General features: G+C 40.6%; 1 protein-coding gene across 5 annotated transcripts in view; it reads right to left on the bottom strand.

Moving 5' to 3' along the window:
- The window catches only part of LOC141803459 (RNA-binding motif, single-stranded-interacting protein 3), a 372,997-nt gene that overhangs the window by 207,112 nt on the left and 141,944 nt on the right, over positions 1-23,941 (bottom strand). For 4 of the 5 annotated variants that reach the window (XM_074687515.1, XM_074687514.1, XM_074687516.1 and 1 more), the window contains one exon: positions 5,935-6,092. In XM_074687515.1, coding sequence (XP_074543616.1) covers positions 5,935-6,092 — 158 coding nt within the window. The remainder of the gene's footprint in view (positions 1-5,934; positions 6,093-23,941) is intronic. The other variant, XM_074687517.1, reaches the window with a different exon arrangement.

Below are 23,941 nucleotides of genomic sequence, written 5' to 3'. Positions count from 1 at the left end.
GGGGTTGGACGCCTACTGAGCCAAGGAGCATTGAACATGACATGACATCGCTAGACATCTGTATCTATAAAAGTTTTACAGAGACACTTAAATTTAAGACTCAAAACAAAATCAAATCATAAAATTGGTACTAACATTATTAGTATCCTGCTGCTAAAAGACTCAGATAATATTAACCCAACCGTTATGCTACGACCACTGCTGCAATATAGTAGGCATCCAAAGAGTAAGAGTGCATCTTTTAACCCGGTGATTAGCAGATAACATTACAGTCAAATACAACACTTTGGGACAGGGACGTGCTTGCCGTTGCGTTGCATCAGCTCTTTTTAAAGATTACTCTGTGAACATTTAAGAGCTAAGGAGACCAGTTTCTTCTGAACCGAACAGCCCATTCTTGCCCTATAAAAGACTCTACAGTTCATGGTCTCCTTTGTGCTAAATTTGTTTCATGATGGGCCAAATGTTGTCAGTGGGTGACAAGCTGGGACTGCAGCCTGGCCAGTGTAACACCCAGACTCCTCAGTGGTATGAGCAGAATGTGGTTTGGTATTGTCCTGCTGAAACTCGCAAGGTCTTTCCTAAAAAATAAATAAATAAATGTTTGGACGGTGGCATTTGTGACACTATGTACATTGTTCATCTTTGATAGTGCTGAGTAGGGCTGGGGGATATATCGAATATACTCGATGTATCACAGGCTTTTACACGTGAAATGTATAAAAAGGCTATAAATCATCAATAAATCATAAACAGAAAACTAAATGTTTTCAGACGTCTGGATGTAAATCTTGGTGATTCGCTCGTTTCACTCTCTGCTGCTCAGCCAGTGCTCCTCTCACAGCGAGCACCACGCTCCCCCGCTCACCCAGAGAAATTCTCCTGCGCATGAGTGTTATGATATTAGGAGAGGAGCGAAGAAAAGTCGCTTGCACGTCTTATCTGTCTCGAGTTGCATGTTCCCGGGACTTGTTTTCTAGAGTGTAGTTGCTTATTTGGGTTTGCTTTGCTGCCTGTATGATCCTTGATTCTCTTCCAGCTCCCCACAACAAGAAACAAACGCGGAATGTTTTTAACTTTCACTTTTCTGCATACTCTGCCCCCTTTGCACTGCTCAAAACATAACGGCAGATGAGTTTGATGCTATTTTACCTCTGAATACCAAAAACTGCAAGCTGGGATATTATCAGAAGACAAACCCAAATGCAATACAGTTCAACCAGACCCCAGGCTCAAAGACAGAAGTCAGTATCGTCCTTTCAGCATGACCAACATTATCCAGGTAGTTGATTTGTGGAAATAAAAGTAATATTATCTCCAACTTTAGTTCATATTTTGAAAGTATAATATAATATAATACAATATAATATGCTTTAATATAATCAGCCAGTTGAATACATCTGAATAACTTGTGTTACTGGAACTAAAACTATGTAACTACATAAAATTTGGTTTAAAATAAAAGGTTTAATCAACCTTACCTGATTGAGAGAGCCCCTTTTTGCATTTAAATTTTAAAAATCCAACCAAAAGGTTTGCTTGAATCATTTTACTGATGTCAGTTTATGCATCAAAGGGTTGGATTTAACATTAATACAGTGATTTAGAGGAGAAATAAATGCAAATAGAATAACGAGATGTATATCATGTATCGAGATATAGCCTACAAATACTGAGATATTAGATTTTGGCCACATCGTGCAGCCCTAGTGCTGAGTATGCCATTAGAAGGTAAGAATCTCTGGTTTTTGATTGTGTTTTCAGCTCATGCAGCGACTTCCACTTAAGAGTAAGTCATATTTTAATGGAAAAGACCAAAAGATCATTCCCATCCAGTATTGGTTTTTAGCCTATTATTATTCTGAATGCCCTCTTTACTCCCCACCATCTTACTAACCTGTTATAAAACAAATCAGATTTGCTAGGTTTAGTATTCTCTTCCATTTCTTTTAGCGTAACAGATCTTTTTTGGTGTTTTGTTGTCTGAGCCCCAAATATACTGAGACTTGTTGCTGGCCTTAAACTTCAAGTGATATGGATGATATGAATATTGTTCACATTACATTAAAATCTTCCTACTTTTAAAATGTTGTACCACTTGCAGTACGATGGGGAAAATGTCTTTTAATTTAATTAATTTTTGACAAACTTGTTGAACCCAGAAATTCAAACTTTAAGTCAATTCATGACCTTACAATGGTTCATGAGGCCTTGATAAGGGGTACTGAAAACAAGAACAGAATCCTGGCAACAAAGCGTGAAAGTTCACGTAGACTTGGTTATAACCACAATGCACTGCACTTATTTTTCTGGCATTTCCCGCGCGGTGTGCAACGGCCTCCAATCAAGCAGCAATGATATGGACCATTGTCAAGAATGCATGGCTGTGGCTGCAGCATGTTTGCTTTCGAGATAGTGGTGAACCAGGGCAGCAAGAGCTGTGTTTCAGTGTGTGTGACCAAACGAACTCAGGCCAAAAATTGAGCTTTGATTTTTTTTTCTTAGCAGTCACTTGGATCTGTGCAAGGGTACGCACAAACAAACACACTCTGGCTCAATGTGTTGGTGTGGAGGAACCACTTAGTGAGCAGAAATTGCCCAAACATCCTCAGTTTTGTAGTTTTATAAATATAAAGTGCATTTTGTGAGAGTTCATGTTTAACACAGCTCCCCTGTTGAGATGTAATGGGGCAGCTGATGGCCCGGAAAGAAGGCTTTGGGTGCTTGAGGGGGACTTAGCATCTGGGGAAAAACCTAAGGGGGAACCCGAGGGTGCTACAGACTGCAGAACAGCCGCATGACCTTTTCTAGAATGCTGCCACCCGCCTGCCACTGAAACACGGTCTGGCTAATTAAAGTTTCAGTGGCATTGGATTTTCACTGGCACAGCACACCTCGGGCAACCTTGGGGGCTGATAGACAGGCGATACACACCGAGGGAAGGATGGACGAGGAGCTGTGGAAGCAGCTGAGGAAGAGGACAGCCACTAGAGGACAGCAAGATAGATCCAAGGAATAACAGACAAAGTCAAAAGCAGAAAAGCTTTAAATTGGGATGCAAATCTAAAGCCACAAGCATGCATGCACACCACTGAGGGTGTTTTACATAAGCTCCGACATGGTTCGCCCTTCCAAATAGTTGTGCTGGAAATATTCAAGATCATATGGAATCAGAAATGAAATTGAAACTGTCCAACTCTACAACTGAGTGCATGTAGCAGCTAAGGGAGGGATATGCAATGTCAAAATGCTGAGTGCTTTTCCAAATCTTATCAGGGCCGCCTCTCAAGCTAATGGAATTTTGATGGGTCAGTATCAAGAAGAAATGCATGACTTCTGACACAGCTACTGGGAGCATTACCAAATATACTGGACAGCATGTTCCCATCTCTACAGGATCATTGAATAATTGGCTGCGTTTGACCGGGACATTTCTGGAAAAGTGGCCAAGAAAAGGTTATGCAACCAGACAGACTCGCTCATGGCCTGTATTTCACAATCTGCTGGCCTTGTCTCCATTAATGATCTTGACCCCCTTTTCACCATTTTAGAAGTGAAAGGGCCTAATGGAGCTGAACAAAGCTGCTGTGTGTGTGTGTGTCCGTGTCCGTGTGATAGTGTGTGTGAGTGAGAGACAGAGACAGGGAGAGAAAGAAAGCCCCCGTGACTGTTTGTTACAGCTTGATGAGGTCTTGGTCTGTGATTCCTGAGGGAGGTGGTCCAATCTAAGCTTTATTAGGCCGTATTGAGCTGTGTGCAGGCAGGTGTGTGTGCGTGTTTTCTCTATCAAGAACATTTGGCAGGGCTTTATGAGTACCTCTGTGTGTGTCCCTAAAATACACTCAGTTGGTAGCAGTTTAATGAGGTGTGCAAGGTATTGTGCATGAACATTTTTTCTCCCAGCCTTTAATTTTCTCCTCAGAGGTGAACTTTGTAGTTTGATCAGTTTGGCATTTAAGCTTTAATTTTTCAGTCTTGTATATTTTACCTTACCAGTCTACCCAGATGACACCTACAGGGGTCTAATTATATGTCTGAGCATATAGCATCCTCTGGGTAAAAAATTAAGAGTATTTATCACAGATAAACAAAGACTCATGAATCTGGTTTGACGCCTATAGGTGAAGCAGAACTGGAGTACACAGGGAATGTTATGAAAACAACAGAGGATTTAAAATGAAATATTTGAAACAGAATGCATATAATTAAAAGCAAGAGAAGAGAGGTGTAAGGCTGTTTTTAAAGCCTCAGGAGAGTCTGCCTGTCTGATAACCTCTCCAGCCCCCAGAAAGTTCCTGGATCTTTGGAAAGTACTATCCCTGGAGTAAAGACTTTTTTAATGGTGGGGATTGTCTACTCCAGAACTAAATTTAGATTCTGGCTCCTCAGGTGAATTTGCAGAGTTCCTCAAAATGTCCCTGCTTCCCGAAGAAACTTCCTGCAGTTGAAAAGCACCTTTAATGCCCTAATGCTGCCATTACATCTACAGTGTATCCAGATACAAGCACGTTTTCAGTCTGATCTTGGCTCAGATTTTTTTTAAAAATATCTCTTCTATCCTCAGTCTGTCAACCTTTACAGAGTCTAGTAACCTCTTGGCTCTTCCCAAAGGTTCCTGAACTCAAGGCCGAAGACTCTCTCCCCATATGTTTGGAAAGTAGGGACTTTTCAAATACGAACTACATAGGAACTAAATTTGGATTCTGGTTCCTCAGGTGAATTTACAGAGTTCCTCAAAATGTCCCAGCTTCCTGGAGATAGTTCCTGCAGTTGAAAAGCACCTTTTATGCCCCAATGCTGCCGTGCCATCTACAGTGTATCCAGATGCAAACTAGTTTTCAATCTGATCTAAGCTCCGATTTATCAACATTATATATCTCTTCCATCTTTGGTCTGTCAACCTTAACAGAGTCTAATGACCTCTCAGCTCTCCCTAAAAGTTCCTGAACTGAAGACCGAAGACTCTCTCATTCTCACTCCCTGTCTGTTTGGAAAGTATGGACTTTTCAAATATGAAATAAATTAGAACTAAATTTAGACCCTGGTTCCTGCTATTGAAATAGAAAGTTCATTAAAAGGTCCCTTGTCCCAAGACGCAGATGGTCTAGTGGTTTGGGTCACGCCCCATGAGGTTCACCCTGGCACCTCATGGGGGCCCAGGTTCAAGTCCAGCCTGAGCCTGTTTCCATTCTGTTTTACTCCCCATTCTTGCCCCCTTTCCTACGCTATGCAATGTCCTCATTTATGTCATTAGAGCCATGAAAAGCCCCAAAAAATAACTTTAAAAAGTGGTCCCTAGTTCCTGAGAAAAGTTCCCATGGTTGAAAAGCACCTTTTGCTGTATGTGCTAAGGCTACCATGACATGTAAAGTGTTTCCAAATGCAAACTGTTTTTCCATGTTGTCCAAGCACTGCTTTCTTGAACACAGTCTGTCTCTTGTGTCTTTAGTCTGTCAGCTTTTAATTCACTTAGTTACTGATATATGATCGCGTCCAGTTATTTGGACTGCTGGATGAGCACATGAGAGTTTTCCCTCTGCATGAAACATTTAAATCATTTTCAGCTGAAATATCGCCCCCATTAAATGCTTTTAAAGATGACAGTTTAAATTAGTGCCTCTCTCTTCTTAGAATGGGTTTCACTTCTCATCCCAAATGATAAATATCAACTCACTAACAGAGGGAGGACGGAAAAATCATTTGGTCCTTTTTAAAGTTTACATTAAGGAGTTACTTTGGAGACGTTTAGTTTCCACATTATATAAATTGAAGGCGATGACATTTATGCAGACTACTTATTGAGGTATCCAGCACATGCTGTTCTGCTAAACATGTACAGGAACAACCAATCATGGCCAAGCAGACCTCACAGCGGCAGTGGCAGGAGTGAAAGAGGAGTGTGTGCTCTTCCGTGGGATTGTTCTCAGTACTCACGGTTGGCAGAGTTTGATGAGGTCCTGGTCGGTGGTCCCAGGCGGCAGGCCGCGGATATACAGGTTGGTCTTACTCAGCTGCTCTGCCCCTCCCTGGCTGCAGCTGTTGGTGCTCGGGCTGGGAGGAGCCATTGGATGAGGGGGTGGAGCATAGGGCTGCTGGGAAAAGAAGAGGAGAAAAGGGGGGGGGCTTCAGTACAAACATTTCCAGGACACAGAATGAGTCTGAAATTCCCAAGATGTTAGAGTGTTACTTCATTCAGCAGATGTTTCTGTCCAAAGTGATAGATATCTGGGAGTGAGAAGAAAAATGAAAGACAGGACAGGAAGACACAAGAAGCAGGTGCCAGAAGAAACAACTCTGAGTCTGATCCAACACAAACTGGATGTAAATGTTGGAATTTGGTTGAAAACAACGTGAAGTCTGGATGTTAAGGCACTGATTTTCAAAACAGTTACAGATAGATCAATGTGATACTTCTCCAATATACTTTTCTTACTTGGCTTCACAAACAGTGAGCTTTCCAAATATCAAAGATTTGAAGTCGTATCATAGGTCACTTTGGTTTGCTTATTTTGCACAAGTGTCTTTTTTTCTAGTTAGATGTTAAACAATGGGGACAAGAGAGCATGGACCAAGTAATAGCACTGTAAAAAGCTGAAATCTTATCAAGTGTTTTTCCCTTGTTAATAGTAAAAATATCTTTTTCGACTTGATGTGAGTCTCTTTCACCTGACTAGCCCAGAAAAATGTCTTAGTTCAAGTTATTTAAAGATAAAAATGTGGTCTAAATTGCCTGTTACAAGTAAAAATAAATCCTCCAGTAGGGTAGGAGAAATGTATTCGTATTCAGACATTATTCTAATCTTGACAAGCACATTTTTTTTTTTTTTTTAATCCCACCAGCATATTTTTTTTAGTTGTTACAGACAATTTAGACCTAATTTTTGTCTTTAAATAACTCGAAATAAGACATTTTTCTGGACTGGTCAGGTGAAAGGGACTCATAAAAAGTATAAAAAAAAACATTTTTACTATAAACAGTGAGACGCCAGTGAGCCAGTAGAGGCTACGACGTCTTTCAGGGTTAGCTTGTTGCTAATCACAACATCCATTGCCTAAACTGAATGTAAATCTGTGATAGGCGCATTTTGGTGTGGCAGTTTTGCCTGTGCAGAATAAAAGCAAACATTTTCAGGACAGAAGGAAAAAATTTAAGACGGAGTCAAAAAGTTATATATTTGCAAAGAAACAGCAGGCACTATCAGTTCAATGTCAGTGCAATTATGAGAGGAGACAGTTTGGGAGAAGAGAAGATGAAATCAAGGTCACAAAGAGTTGAAAACATTCAGCGAGACAGTGAAAATTAAAGATTAAAATTTCAAGAAAATAAACATCTAACCTCAGATGAGGGAAGCTTTTGTTGTGTGTCGAGCATAAAGGTGAGGAAGAAGTCAGATGGGTTTGCATATTCCGAATGATGTATGTGTATTATTTCACTTCCCTCACTTTATATCACCATCATATAGCACCAAACTGCATCTTGAGTCCTTTGTTAGCATGCAGATCTTTTATCCAGGGAGTCATAAGTGCAACTTTTCCACATTTCTTATTTTAAGTAAACATTTCACCAAGGGGCCTCACTAAAATTAGAGTTCATAAGACTTCCAGCTGCTCCCAACAGTTTTAAATGATGCCAACTTCCTGCTTACTATTCATACGCTCAAAAGCAATTTCAATGCACTGTAAAACAATTTACACCTCACAGGGTGTCACATCTCGACGCAGTGATCCTCTGAAGCCTGTTTCATAAACATCTCAGTATGAATAGCTCTTTCCAGTTTAATCCAAATTTTTCCAGACGCATAGAAAACGTGTTCCCCACTTCTCTCCGTATGCTTCATCTCTTCCCCTCCCCTGCTCGTTCCAGGAGTCTGTTGTGCTGTTAGTGTAGATTTATGGTATAGGAGTCAGGGCCTCCTGCTCACAGCCCATTTATATCTCTATTGCAGGGACATTGCACATAGTGACAGTGAGGGAGAACCGAGCCCTGTGGGCAAGAGGAGAGTGGGGGAGAGGAGAAGGAGAGGAGGACGATGCACAGTGCAATAAAGTAAGTGAGTGATGGATGAAACAGAAATGAAAAAAAAATTGCTAGGGATGGAGGGGACATGACTAAATACCGCCACTAGCTTCAGTTAACCGTTTTAACCCTTTACTCTCCCTGAAGTGAACCGTAAAACCTCACACCCTGCTGTGAAAACACTTACACGTACTCCTGCACATCCAGCATTAGCCCCCCCCACACCACCCCGCCCACAATCGGCCTCACACGTTAGCAGCGGCTGCCGATGCACGGCTGATTTGATGCGCTATTTTAAGCGTGTGTGTGTGTGCCATGCCAGCGTGTTGCCTCCCTCTCCCCCAGACAAAGAGCCGGGGTCCCCGGAGCGTGAAGAGGGAGCCACGTCCATCAATGGACGGCCAATTACCACGCTGAGCTAAGTGGAACTGATGGGCAGCCGCTCGCTGTGCCGGGCTGGACACACACTAACACACACACACACTGTACTGTCTTCTTATATTTGTGGGCACACACAGGAAAACCACGTGACAACAGAAACACCTTTCTCAAACAACAGCCAAGTTTAGGGAGCGTATCAACACCAGAGCTGTCTCTGAGCGCCGCCCGTACAAACAATTTACTTTCTGAGCTGTCGAATTTGAGTTTATGTCATAGCTGGATGTGGAATTGGAGGAAGGGCTTTCTGTGGCCCTGTTTGTGTTTTTTTTCTGTAAGCTAAAGCTGTTATGAGTAAAGTTTAATTAGCTGAACTAAAAGAGATATTTTATGTGTTCCCTAACAAAAGTGGGGCTCTTCAAACCCTAACTGACTGTATTACAGACATTAAAATGTGGTTAGGGCTGAATTTTCTGCACCTAGATGAAGATAAAACAGAGTATGTTCTATTTGGTGACTCTGCATACTCTGACGGTCTGTCTATAGTAAAGAATCTTGGAGTCACCTTTAAAATTTGACAAACAAATTGACAGAGTGGTCAGGGTGAGTTTTTATCAGTTATGTGTTTTAACAAAGGTAAAAACCTTTTTAAATTGCGTAGACTTGGAAAGAACCATTCATGCTTTTATCAGCTCAAGACCTGACTATTGCAATGCGTTGTATGTCAGTGTCTTCAAGTCTTTTCAACAAATACTTGATGTTTCGAACATGATACCCCTGTTTTGTTTTCCCTTCAATGACTCCCTGTTTCTTTTAGAAATGATTTTAAATTGCTGCTTTTTGTTTTTAAAGCCCTTAATGGCCTTGCCCCTCCCTATCTCACAGAATTACTGTGTGTTCTGAACCCCATAAGGACCTTGCATCCTCAAATCAGCTCTTGCTGGAAGTCCCAAACTGAAATCTTATAAAGTGTTTTTGCCTTATTTAGGTAAAATATGTATGGTTATTCTTGACATGAGCCACATTCAACTGGTAAGTCCTGAAAATTGTATTGTTTTAAGTGAATTAAAGACAAAAATTAGGTCTGAATTTCTTCTAACAATTTGAAAAAAAAAAAAATCAGCCAATGAAACAAGAAAAATTTGCTTGAAACTAGAATGTCTTAATACAAGAAACTTTTCTCTTGTTCCATTGGCAGATTTTGCTGACTTGTTACAAGCGATTCAGACCTTATTTTTGTCTTTATATAAAGAAATAAGACATTTTTCTAGACTAGTCAGGTGAATGTGGCTCATATTAAGCCCAAGACGACATTTTCTACCAAAAATAAGACCAAAACACTTCACAAGATTTTAGTTTTTTGCTGAACACTGGGGTGATCAGGCCTTCTCGGTTGCTGGACCCAGGCTTTGAAACAAAGCTGAAATACACACCACCACTGACTTTGGGCGTTTTAAATCCAGGCTTAAAACCTATTTATTCAGACTTTTTACATACAGTAATGGGGTGACATATTTTTGCTATTTTTATTAAATTGTATCATATCTTTATTATATTGAATTTGAATTGCGATGTCCTGATTTTAATGGAAAGCACTTTGGTCACCCTTTGTGTTGTTAAGGGCTCTACAAATTAAAGCTGATTGATTGAATGAAAACTTGAGTCTATCAGAAGCATCTTTAGACTTAAAATGTTCAAAGTTGGGGTGCCAAGCAATGTAGTCAGATGAAGATGTAGTTAAAAAACCTGAAATCTAAGCTGCGTGTATGTCTCATTATGTCTTTATTTTAGTAAAAAATGACTTTTTAGACTTAATATGAGCCTCATTCAACTTAAAATTCCCCCCAAAAGTATTTCAAAATATAAAGACAAATAGGAACGCAAAATGCTTGTAAAGAGTAAAAAATCTGCTCTATGGGGAAAAAAAATGACTTGTTCAGTTTCTTGTATTGCCATCGCATCTCGAAATAAGCAAGTTTGAACTTTCCAGGTGAATGTGGTTTGTTTTGAGTCTTAAAATTTTTGCAAGAAATAAGACTAAATCACTTGATTAGATTTCAGTTGTGGTGTTGCACTTATAAGTGGAAGGAACAAGTATTGGTGGAGAGGCCAGATGTATTGCTTTTCAAAGGCCCAACATTTTTTGAGTAGGAACCTGATAATGGAATATGCTTAATGTGTTTTGTATGATAAAATCTTGTGAGTAAAGGGTGTTAATGGTTGTAGCCAATCAGAACAGCTGAAATTTCCTCTATCTTCCTCCCACCTGTCCTTCAGCAGGTCATGGCATCTTGGTAGTCCTGGTTGCACACTGGAATGAAAAATGAGAACTAGCCTCCGATCGCTCACGTTTTCATGCAGAGGCCCAAGTGTAGAAGAATCTTAATCTCCTGAGTGCACCATGGGAGTTATTTTCTCCCACTCAAAGTCAGTGGAATGTGCACAGCTGCAGTTCAAACCTCGACTTTGAGGCTTTCACCTTCCACCCTCCTCCCCTCCACACCCCTTGCCTCTTCTCTTCAGTCTCCCCCTTAAGTCCACTGTGGCTTCAATTATACACTAAGTACTTAACATACTGTGTGACACTTACAAACTAGCACAAACAGGCGACACTACACAGAGTCGCCTTCAGTGCTGAAGGTTAATTGAAAGCCTCTCTCCAGCGTTCTGTCTTTGTTTTAGGCCTTCAGTAATACATGAAGCCCTCCCTCCTCTTCCTCCTCCTACTCCCTGGGCTCCGTGCTTTGGCTTGCATCCTGGGCTTTGGAATTCATGTGTCCCGCCCTATCGATTTGCTTTCATTTTTTAAGGTCAGAAGCTGAAATCTTACACAATGAGGCATGGAGGGTCAGAAGCAGCCCATTACTTACATTGTTGGGGGAGAAGTTGGAGAGAAAAGTTATCCGAAGGGAAAGAGAGAAAAAGTCCTGAAAGTCCCCTGGGATGAAGAAGAGGATGGGTGCTTGTTGTCCCAGAGGAGCGGAAATGGTTTGGTAGATGATCTGATCGGGTGAGTGGGTTTAATGTCCAATTCCCAAGGGCTTATGGATTTTTTTCTTTTCTTTTCTTTTTCTTTCTTTTTTTTTTTTTTTTTTTTTTGCTCCATCAAAGTAAAAACATGAACAAGGAGTTTCACAAGCTTTCTAGGATATAATATGTTTGGATATGGGGGATAAGAAAAGGTTTAGACGCTGACAAAAGAGCATGTATATGTTTAAATAAGTGACAGATTGATATAAATAAATAAAATAAAATAAATAAATAAAATTAATAGATAAATAAATAAATGAATTCATGAATAAATAAATTAAATAAATAATATTAAAAACAAAAATAAGGAAAATCATACTTAGCATGGTAATTATTCAAAGCCTTCTGCAGTAGCTCCCTATAAAAATCTTGTTTCTGTACAGCTGTTAAACCCAATTATTTGGCAAGGTAGGCTGCAAGCTGAGCTACCACTCACGACGTGAGCTGAGTTTTTGGAGTGGGGAGTTCTCCAACACTTGTTGTTGTCCCCCCCAGTCATGAAACAGTTGACCAAGGGAAAAAGAAGCACAAATTACATTTTTGGAATTAGCGGTGTCAGGAGGGGGCAGCAAGCTGAGCTGCCTCACACGAGTTTGGCCCTGGTGTTAGTAGGCGGTAGTGTCACATGGCTTAACGGTTATCTTCAGAGCTCACCTTTGCTCAAAAACAAATAGACCTGGCCAGGAAATATTGCAAAACACTACATAAAGCATGTTTAAACACCCTTTTTAATCGTCTACTTTTTAAATTGTCACACCTCTTCTCAAACTTCCTTTCTGTCTTTCTAAACATCTGATGAAAGGACAATTTTGAGATGACTTACAAAGTTTAAAAATGACAGAAGTTTGCTTTAAATGCCATCGTGCCCAGGATTCCTTTGGCAAACTGTTAGCTGAGCAGATGTTTTATTTATTTCTATTATTTGCTAAGCAGTTAAAACCTTTAATAATAAGTAGAAAATGACCATTTCTTTTTCTTGTGGTATTTGCAGCCTAAAAGTGACCCCATACAAAGAGTGAAGGATTTTAATGCACTGAATGTTGCTTTATCACACAAGCTCACACTTCCGCCAAAAATGTTTCCCCTTCTCAGTGTTTAATCGAATTCTCTCTTGGCTTCATCTGGTTGCCCTACAGGAGGTTAATAACTGAGCTTGTTTTTTCTTCCCGGACGTTTCTGTGACTGCTGTTTATCCTCAGCCTGTCAGCCTGTAAGATCCAGAGTCTCAAATATATAATAAATACAAATCCTTATGTGTCAGAATGATGGGGATTGAATACAGCACTTGACAAAGGGTGTTTTAGCGAGAAAGGAAAGGAAATGGAACCAAGAGGGGAAGGGAGGGACAAACAAAGAAAGATCGAAAGAGTTAAGGATGAAAAAAAAAGAAGACAGTGTGGGAGAAAAGCTGGTTATGACACTTCAAAAACCTCCAGGTGGTAAATGAGAAAAACCTCCATTCTACCTCCTCCCTACCCAGCTGTGACATGCCGCTACAGAGGCTTACTGGGGATTTCAATTTGCCGCACTGTATTTTAGACGGGTAGAATGGTTTACACAGGCCCAATTTACCGAGCCAGCCGTGCAAGGGGAGGGGGGGTTACACAGCCTCTGTGACATGCCAGGGGAATGTTTATGAGCGTATTAAGTGAAGATGATAAATCTTGCACACGTTACATAGGCTGAGGGCACACAGCGCGGTGCAGTATATTCACACCCACACCCACACAAGGACAACACACTGTTTTATTACACACACCATAGCTAGCTCTCTCTGTCACCAAGAGTAATATGTAGACCTGAACCCACTGTGTTTATGTTATTCACATGTTCCTGGACTGCATGAACAGCATTTCTACACCGTATGAAATCTTAATGCATCGACTTAAGGCAGTTTCGCTGTCTTACTTACACTGATGTCCTGTTTGAAGCCCGGCAGATGACATGACTGATATTGAGACCAATTTGAGATGGAAAAATATGATCATGGTGTCAGTTCAGGCAGGCTACTAAGTCAAGCTGGGCCTACAGAACATCAGCTGCTCATAACTCAGCTGATTATATCCACACATCAATCGGAAAATAGAAAATTGGGGTTGTATTCAAACTGCCTTAATCTGCCTACATTTGCAAATCCCTCACACACTGTTTTGTCTTTGCTGCTGCTCTCCCCGTCTTTGCTATTCAGGTGGGCATAAAAGAGGGAGAGGTGTGCTCTCCCAATCTCTTTTTATACACTGTCAGATTTCACCAGTGTCATATGTTAAGTTACTGAAGCTCTTTTCTGTATCTCTGGGGTACTTTGCTGCTGCTCTCCCTGCCTTTGCTACTCATATATGCACATGAAAGAGAAGGGAGATGTGCTCTCCCTGCACGCAGCTTTTGCATTCTACTTAAGGATGAGGGCAGGGAACTTCCAGAACAGAACCATAACCATCAAATTAACTTATTGGATGGTTAAAGCGATTTCTTTTGACAAACGGGTTCCTGACTGAACCTCAGTCGACAATATTGTGTTTTTTTGTTGACTTATTTACCGGCTAATCAGAATGAACAAATACACACTTAACTAAACAAGGCACATGATCACCACATTTTACATCAACACCCCCATTCTTATTTCTGCTTTTTTTTTTTAAATCCTGATTTCTTTTCTTTTTAATCAGAAGACAAGTGCACAGAAAATGTATCACGGAAATCGGTGACCATGGTCTGCCAAATGATTAACCCTGTTAAGATGCACCTGCCAAGCTCTTGTTTTATCAGAAAGAAAAAAACATTTACTTTTAAAGCCTTGTTGTTTCCTACTTTTACAGAATAACTGAACTTTAGAGAAGAGATATTCTGACATGAACTTATAAAGCAATACAAAGACCTTCATTTGACAGAAGAAAATCTATATCACCACATTTAGAGATTTATTGTTTTCACTAGAGTTGACATTTTGCCAAAATAACTAGCTGATATGACAAAGGCTTGAGTTAAAATGAGGACTTTGAAAGAACAATTTGAGAAGGGGAAGGAAGTAGTTTTATAATAATGCTATTACACCATTAAGACTTTGTACTGCATGGTCACTCTAGACCAGGAATGTTGCTAATGTTTGCACTCATAATATCTGTAGATAAGCTTCCCCTTCTCGTACAAAAATTGGCAAAAACTTACTCTGGGTGTTTGCAATGTTTGCCAAACAGAGGGGAGGGCAGCTGTAGCAGTAATTGGACTGAAAGCAGGGCTGTGGCTTCCCTGCCTCTCTTCCTTCCTCCCTGCACTCTGCAGGGCAGGGCTGCGACTGGAGGAGAGGCGGCTGTGCACTACTGTGGTAATTGGCCCTGATTTATAGGAGGCCAGAGCAGTCAGTGAGAGCTAGCTCAACACTGGCAAGAGGCCAGACAAGGCCACACTGTCAATATCAGTAAACCAACCCCAACCCAGCCCAAACCCCCCACGGCCAGAACGCCTCTACCAGAGATCAGCTGTCACCATGCAGGGGAGTGTGAGTTCATGTGCGTGTGTGTTTGGGTTCAAGAAGTCACTGGCACACACGCACATGAACGCACGCACGGAGGAAAAACCTGCCACAAAAAATGACAAGCAGTCTCCTTAAATTGAAGAAAAAAGCCTCTCAGCTCATCCTCCATTAATTCATGCTGGCAAAGTCTGTGCAAAGACTCTTAAAGACAAGCATAGTCCCAGAGGCATCCCTTCCAAACTGCCAGAACTAACAGCTAGCTCGGCGGTCGGCTGCATTCACAGCAGCCGCTAAGCACAAGAAAGAACACAAATCCCCCATCCATCCTGGATAGCTGCTTCCAAACCTTTAGCCTTTAAACATGTGTTTTGAGAACCGCCGCTGCATCTCAATGCTGAGGGGAAAAAAAGGGAGGGACACTGAAACACAGAAGGGATAGAGAGAATTCGTCTGTCCTTCTTTTGCCTCTGGTTTTCATGCCTCGCTGTCTTTCTCTCTTTGTCTACACCCGCCGAGGTAAACCCATAGCCAGAGGAGTGAATAGCAAATCATCCCCAGCTCACCTGGGAATGCATCGCCGCTGATTCTACAGCCAAATGTATCCTAATAGGGAAGAGTGAGAGCTCTCTGCATGAAGAGAGTGTAGAGAAGAGAGAGGACGAAAGGGGAAAGGGAATGCAGTTGCAGGTATGAGGGAGAAGAAACCAAGGCCTTAAAGAACAGTGAGAAGAAAGCATGAGGGGGAGTGACAGAAATATGAAAGAGGGATGGATGAGTGAAAGACAGATTGAAGTACAGGACTCGCCTCTCTCAGGCTCCAGTTTGCCTGGGGGCCTTCGTCTTCTACAGTAAAAACAAAAAAGCCCTGGGATCTGGGACGCTGGTAAGCCCACACTGCTGTGGACAATGACGCAAAGGGGGGCTAATTTTAAACATGCTGATTGGTCCATCTCCAGTATCTCCCCAACTTAGGGATGATGGATGGCACTCTTTCTCTTTTGTTTTATTTTTTCTCCTTCGTTTTCCCTTCCTTTTCATATTTATACTACCTAAATATCTTACTTCCTCTTTATATCTCCATTCATCCAATTTTCCCTTTCTCTCCCACCCACTTGCTCTATGTTTTCCCCCTCCCTTTCTCTCTGGGGTAGATAAGAGCCGGATGTTGTCTTCCATGTCGAGACCCATGTGTCTGGATACAGAGCCCCAGAGGTAAAACAGAGGCCATATCTTTTCCACACTCTTCCACATGGGGGAAGAGATAGGATGCATACATTGTATCTGACAGAAAGGACAAGAGCTGAGGAGGTAAACAAGGCGTGCTTTATGTAGCATCGCTGTGAAAAAACAAAGAGTCATTTGTTCAGAGTGGGAGGGGTTGACATTAGACGCAGAGAGCATGGACAGAACAGTGTCGGGTCTGTAATGCATCAAACCGTAAACGGTACGTGACTGTAAAGAAAGAATGAAACAAAACAGCCGTGCAATTGTTAATCAGGGATCTAAAAACAGCAACAAAATTACAGCTAAACTCCTTTCAATCATTTTTAAGCTCTTTCAGTGACTTTTTAAAGCTCCTATAAGGGATTTTTAACTATTTATGAATCAGACAGAAACTAACACTGTTACTCTATTTGACTTGCAAAGTAAACAAAACATCGCCATTAAGATTCATTAGTGTAAAAACAGTTGTTTCAATGCTTGTAACTATTGCTTTAGGGTAGGTGTGATTAGGTAGGAAGTTGGTCATGGCCTTTGTTTACATTTTCCACTGCAAAGATTTACAGTGAGAGACACATCATACAAGACTAAAACAGTGTAACAAGGCCATCTTACAAAACAGCTAATTGAAATTTAGAGATCAAAGTCATAAATATATAGGAGCAAAGACTTAATGTTACGTCTGATAATGTCTATGATAAAAAGTTGTTCATACACTGAATCAGCACCACATTGTCATGAGAATCAAGAGTCTGAATAGTGTTTAAAATACTGAGTCAACAATCAAGTTGTTGAGTGTAACTTTACAAAGATATCCACTCTGTAGCTGCTCCTCTGATATCCCCATATATATTATTTTTAACCTTCATATATATCAGTTATAGCCTGTATTTATAAACTTTCACTCTCATGAATGTATTTTTTTTTCTTTTAAAATAAGTTTTTCCTGAAAAATGTGTGGTATCATCCCAGTATTACATTTTAAATCTTGTGAATAACAAATTAATCCAAAAAATATCCAATCACTTTTCATTGTTATTCCTTGACATTGTCCTAATCCCTCATCTAAACAGTACATGAATAACAGGATTAAAAAAAAGTACCAAATCAACCAAGACAAAACAATCAATAGAAATATTACAGATACTGTGTTGTCCACTAGGGGCCCCACAACCGAAGCCAATCAAAAGTCCCTTATAGGTGACATAAACTCAACACTTCCCTTTACCCTCCTCTTGTTTTTCAGGTAGTTGGTGTTTCGGTTCTAAATTGAATTTAAAAACACGCCAAAATCAAACAATTAAAAAAAAAAAAACAAAGAAAGAAAAAGAAAGAAACACAAGATGTGTTGAGCTAATGTTAGCATTATGTGGCTTTCCTTAATGGATATCCTTAAAATATAGCATCCACGTTGGGTGATGGGAAAGCACTGTTCTTCTGTTGTCCTCTTTTTTGTTATGAAACAGTTTCTTTTTGGTCTTTTATGTATTTCATTATCTTAACTTTACATAATCAAATCTGCCTAAAAAATGTTGCAAGCTTCAGCTAGCCTTCAAACTATGGTAGCATAATGTTTTTTTTTAATTTTCCCTCAGTCACAGTAGCTTATAGGGTTTTTTAGTTGAGGGCATCGTTTGCTTTCTCTTGGGTCATCACTACATTCAAGTGCCTTTATGTATTACCAGTCATGAAATGCTCATCGATGGAGGATTTTTTAGTCCATAGGAACAGTTACAAAATGCCCCTTTCCAATCGAAGATTTGTAAAATCATTTTCAGCGTTGTACTTTGCGTTTAACTCTCAGATTTTTGTTTACTTTCTGCAAAAAGGAGTAGGAGCCGAGACAAACAGACACTTCCTTCTAGAATATACAACATATTGAATATACAGGGCAGGTTGGTCAACAGGCCCACACAAAAATCTGCATAAGAACAACACCAACTTCTATGTTTAAACCAGCTCTTTGCCAATCGTAAACTTGGTTCTCTGCTGACATTAACAGTGACTGGTGTTTAGGTGACATAACTGAGGCTGAGGGCTGTTTGTAGAGAGCGATTACGACGGTTTGGCTCCAAATGAGGTGACTGCCGCAGAGGGATCTGTAAAAAAAAATGAGCAAAACGAGCAAACTGTGGGCAGAGCCAAAGTGAAACTCGATGGACATAAATATTTGGGCTGATTTGTCATCATTATGGCCAGCTGGGTCTGTTTGCAACTAGCCGGTGTGGGAGTGGAGACTGCAGGATGGATGGAGCGAAGCAGTGGGAGGACAGAGACACTCATTTAAAGACTGTGCAACCAAGAGAGGGACAGAGGGTGATGGAAAGTGCAGGAGAAGAGATAGAGAAAATGTTCTAAACTTTGGCCTCAAACTGAACCTGAGCTGGTATTCTCTGCTTCCAATAGATCCACTGATATACTGTGGCTGTGCTCTATAGACAAATCAGTTAGAGATTATTTCCAGGTCACTTATTTAACAAAACCAACCAACCTCAAGCTTGAGCGGACAGGAATCAATTCAACATAAAGTCAATGGAACATCTCATAGTAGGAAACACGTCAACAATGCTGTTAGTGACTCCAAATTGTGTGTGTCGGATCAAATTTGGCTGTAACGTATGAACCATTGACTGTTTTCTAGGTCAGCATGACACCAAACCCTTCATCAGCCAATGTGTGGCTCATTTTTTACAACCATGACTCTTAGGATCAGAGTTTCCACAAGCACCGTCTGTCCGACTTAAAAACATTTCCAGCTTGCAACTGTCGCAGTTCTTAAAGTTCCCCCACTCCCCGACATGTCTTTGAACTAGAGGAGGGACTTTGGTCAGCTAATGAGCAAAAGTTTGCTGGAGCTTGACTCAAAGTAGAAAAAGTACCCCAGAGAGAAATCACACTGCATCTCCTGAAACCCCAAAAAGTGTTTAAATCTTGTTTTTAGTAAAACTGCCTTATTAGACTCAAAATGAGCCACATTCACCTGACAAGACAAAGAAAAAAGTCTTCAAAATATTTAACGACAAAAATGAATTGCTTGCTCAAAGAAGTTGTCGGCCAAGGGGGTTAGAAAATTTGCTTGTCAAGTTTCTTAATATAAAATGATGTACAACAAACCTCTGTTGTACTGAGGTCAAAAGGTCGGTAAACAGTCTAAATAGTAGATATAAGTCATGGTTTTATCATTATCCTAAAAAAAGAAAAAAAAAATCAGAAGAACCAGAAAAAAACGGTGACTACTGGTTGTCAAAGTCTGTGAGTAGAACTTCTTTGCAACAAACAAAAACTAAGGTCATCAGCGAAGTTTGCTAGGCCAAATTAGCACAATACAAGTCCACAACATCTATAAACTGTGAGTGAGGCACTCAGCAGAAAGAGGAGCGACTTTTCTATCAATCCATTCATTGTCAAATAGTTCTTACTGACAAAGAAACCATTGATTTTAACTGATTGCACCACTGATTATGAGGTGGCCAGTCAGATTTCAAGGCTGCTGCCACCCTTGGTCATCCCTTTTGACACGCCCCTGCTGCCCGACCCCCTTTTAATGTTCTGTGACCTCCACAGGATGCCACAAAAACCCTGTTCATTACAAAATAAAAGTACTCAGTCACTGTTCTTTTATTGCTACTTTGTAATCACCCCTTAAGTCTGGCAGGTAAGTGAGTTTTGCAGTTTGAAGATCAAACTTGCAAGTTTGCAGTTTCTGATTTTGCAGCCAAACTTAGTTGGATGACTCAAGAATTTCTCACCCAGTGCTGTTTGAAATCATTGTCTAAGAGGGAGCAGCCAACACTGACGATAAAACTCTGCACAGTAAAAATGTTGGGCTGGCAAATGTTTGTCCAAATTGTTGTCAAGTCAAGACCACAAATTTTCTGTCTGGACTTGTTCAGGCAGCATATTTGAGTACAATCTGTCACCCATCCTGATAAAGAATAATCACTCTTTGTGAATTAATGCATTTTGGCTTTCCCGTATTTGAATGATATATTTCATGGACAAAGAAGACCAGGGTATAGAGTTCCATTTCTGTGTAAAACAACACCAGATATATGAAATCATGACCACCCGTTCCCCTCCCTCCTGCCCCGGCTCGCTCTGCGTCTTTAATTGGGCAAATTCCTCAGAAGTCAGTTATGTTTTTCACAGGAAGTGTAAGCACAAACAGAGGCCTGTGGAGAGGGAGCAGAGAGCGGGGTTAGCTCTTTTCCAGCGTGACCCTTCTTCTCTCAGTGAGACAAATGTCTTCCAATCCAGTCACGCACATTGCCTGGCATCCGGGCTTTAAATGTTCTCATAGGCAGCATAAAGGCATCAAGAAAAGGAGCGAGGCACTGAATTCCAAATACACCCCATATCTGGCCTTGGTGTTTCCGTACAGGAAGACATATTTGTTGACTGACAGGCATTTCTAAATGACTGACCACAGAGCTGACCAGTTGTAGGAGTTATAACTGTAGCATGGAGAATGCCAGCAGAGGGACAGAGACACTAGAGACAGATTGATGGAGAGGAAGCGTTGGCTGTCCCAGAATGCCATTTGTTACGCTCCTCGCCAGACAAACAAATTTACGTCTCCTCTTTCAGAAGGTCAGCTGTGTCCAAATTCATAAATAAGGCTGTAATTGGTGCAGGAGCAGCTAAATAGGCTCCCCAGCAGCCTCACGCATGAGTTACAGCCTGACACTGACCCCAGTGTGTGTTTGACTGCCTGCCCACAGTCGTATGTTAAAGGTGCTACGTAATGTTTGCATAACTGAGCAACGTTAACCTTTATAAATAGCAGACTCACAGGGAGTATTTTTACACATTTAAGACAGATGTAGGCAGGTATCACTCTGTGCTACACAAACACAAGCAGCACACATAACAGATTATGCTCATCCACAGGCTGATTTTAAGATACAGCTTTCGTGAATGATGCAATATCACAAACACATTGAGGTAGTTATATAGAGATTATAAAAGCACAAATAGGTCAGAGAAAACAGGGCTGGACCCAGAAGAGTGGTCAGGAGTGGCCGGGTCCCCCAAAGAAATTTGGTCTACCGCCCTTCTTCTAGTCCTACACTGTGATTGGCTACTTTGCCTGTCAGATAATGGACTGAGGTTCAGATTCATCATTTGGGCTGTGTTGCAAGAGGCTTCACTAGCTTTCTTTACACCAATGACAGAGAGCTGAACATACAAAGTAACTATGCAGGTACATAGGAATGAAAACCTTTCACATTTGAAACGATGCCCGGTACCTGGCAATCTGTACCGGTACTCAACGGTACCAATTTTTGGTACTTTTTTGTTTTTATGTGGTAAAAAATATCAATTTGTTTAATAATAGAATGTAAAAAAATAACATATCTAATTTTCCTTACATAACCTTGCAATGCTGTGTTCATGCCCAGCATGGAAAATATTCTACTCTTCCACTCCCTCACAGTCACAGGAATGCATTTAGGTACCTAAACATGGCACCTTTCGGTTTTACGTGAATCGGTACCTGGTACTTTTGACAGAATTCGTTTGGTACCTGTCAAAGTATCTAATTCCATGACCATCCCAACATACTAATAACAAGATTGGAGCATAAAGATGTGATTTTTTTTTAAAAAAGAAAAATGAGAAGGAATAAAATTTGATTTGGATTGTAAATACAGATGAAAAAAAAAATTAAGAGTAAATAATAACCATTTGTGAGATGTGTAACCCATGTAAGTCAGTACCTCTTGTTGAACCGCACCTTTTCAAGAACTCTTGGATTTCAAACAGGAAGAGATAGGCCAGTAGAATTTATAATCAAGCAATATTGAGAAAAAATGCAAAAAAAAAAAAAGTCATTATTTACTAAATGTTATTGTTCTGTTTTCTGATTCCTTGCACTGATTCTTCTGTGCAATATTTGCTCTTAACTAACTATTGTTCATGAAAACTGTTTCGGTTTGATTTGGTGGTTTTTCCATTCCTTGAATTTGTTTTCAATGAATGAAAAAGTTGCAAGCATGTTGAGTGAACCATGATTGTTGAGTGGTGTGTCATACCATCTGTATGAGTAAATTTATTCGACTCTTATGCACCTCTCTCATACTCTGTCTATAAATGTGTGAAATACACCCAAGGAAGTGCATGTCACTGTCATGGGCACACACACACACACACACACACACACACACACACACACACACACACACACACACACACACACACACACACACACACACACAGGAGGATTAACACACCCAACAGAACAAGTACAAACAGCTAATGTTAAAGCAAACTCACACATACATACATCATAAAGCAGCTTATTACTGGCGTGTAGAATGCACTGACTGTAAAAAGATGAAATACACACATACACACACACGCACACATTCAGACATGTTTATGTAGAGTTATGCACAGGAGAGAAAACACATCCTCCTCCTTTGAATATTCATCTTCTTTCACATGCAAAGCAGCAGCACCGGGTCTGGAATGTCACTTTTGGCCCCTAAGGAATATACTCACTGGAGCGTTTCTGACAATCGCCAGACTAAATACTGGCTCTAAACACCAGCCGCTGTAGTGGCAGGAAGGCTTGAGACAGCCATAACAAATCAGCTCGGGGAACAGAGAAAACGACCCGTTTGTGGTCGTTTATAGGGCTACTTTATGACGTACATCTGAAAAACATATCCAGGGACTCACAAAGGGAGCCGACCGACTGGGCTGTGCTCCTTTACACACGCCAGGAAGATCAGGTGTGCAGAGAGGAATGCAGGGATGCTGATTTTTAAATTACTCTCTACGTGGGTCATTATTGCTCAAATAAATTCATCCTACATATTTGATTTCATTAAGGTACAGAGTGAGTCAAGTCTCCAGTTGTGAGGCTGTAGGAAAAAAAAAAAGGTTACTGTGTGGAAAACAGAAATGGTGCATTATCCAGCACCTCTCTAATTGCAAAGTGAGCTGTAAATGAGGTTTTGATGGATGTGAACTTCTGGATGAGTTAGAGAAAAGGTCGTGCAGCAGCAGGCAATCAAACCAACAAGAATTTGTTTTAAGTATGAGCGGGGAAAAGAGCAGGAGGAAAATTGCATGAATATTGTATCCAAATATTTGCACCACAAATATAAATCCTCAGTGGAAATACGAAGCTGAATTCAGATCTGCAAACACAATCTAGATGTGAGATTAGGTGACAAGAAGTAGTAATTAGTTTGAGTGGTTTAATGTTGTATTTTGGCATGTTCTTAATCCTGACGCTCAGACGTCAACAAGTTGCAAAGTTCACAGTAATAGGAACCCTTCTACTGCAATGTTAAACACTTAAAGAAACTGGGCTTGGAGCAGAGATAAGATGTGTTGATGATAGAGACTTCACAAGACCTCACAGGATCATTAGGATAGTTTGGATTTTCTGGAGCAGGGTTTAAGGGCTCAGCAATGAATTAATCACATTTATATCGATAAAGTGAGAATAATTGCATTGTGGGTAGACATACTGTTAAAATGTTTTACATGGTTATATCCTAACAATGCTTAGTGTTCCCTATTCACTGTGACCATCCAAGGATACAAATGTTTGTACAAATGAGTGAAACTCTGGCTGGTTGGCGTCATTTAAAGTGAAAATATGTCAATGGGGGCTTTCACACCAACATTATTTGGTCCGGACTTTAGGACTTTCCTGTGTGGTCTGAAATGATAGGTGTGAAATCTCCCCTGGACCCTGGTCCGGACCAAAAAAGGGGGTGGAATTTGGCTGCTGGCAAAGTGACCAATCAATGTAAACTACTGAAACTCACAAAGCACATAGATGATGATGATACTACATTCGTCGT

Source organism: Halichoeres trimaculatus, unplaced genomic scaffold (assembly GCF_033239565.1).
Source record: "Halichoeres trimaculatus isolate MK-OKI-2021-1 unplaced genomic scaffold, fHalTri1.1 fHalTri1_scaffold_14, whole genome shotgun sequence".
Lineage (NCBI taxonomy): Eukaryota > Metazoa > Chordata > Actinopteri > Labriformes > Labridae > Halichoeres > Halichoeres trimaculatus.
Note: the sequence above shows the minus strand (reverse complement) of the source record. Positions and strands in the feature narration are given on the sequence as shown.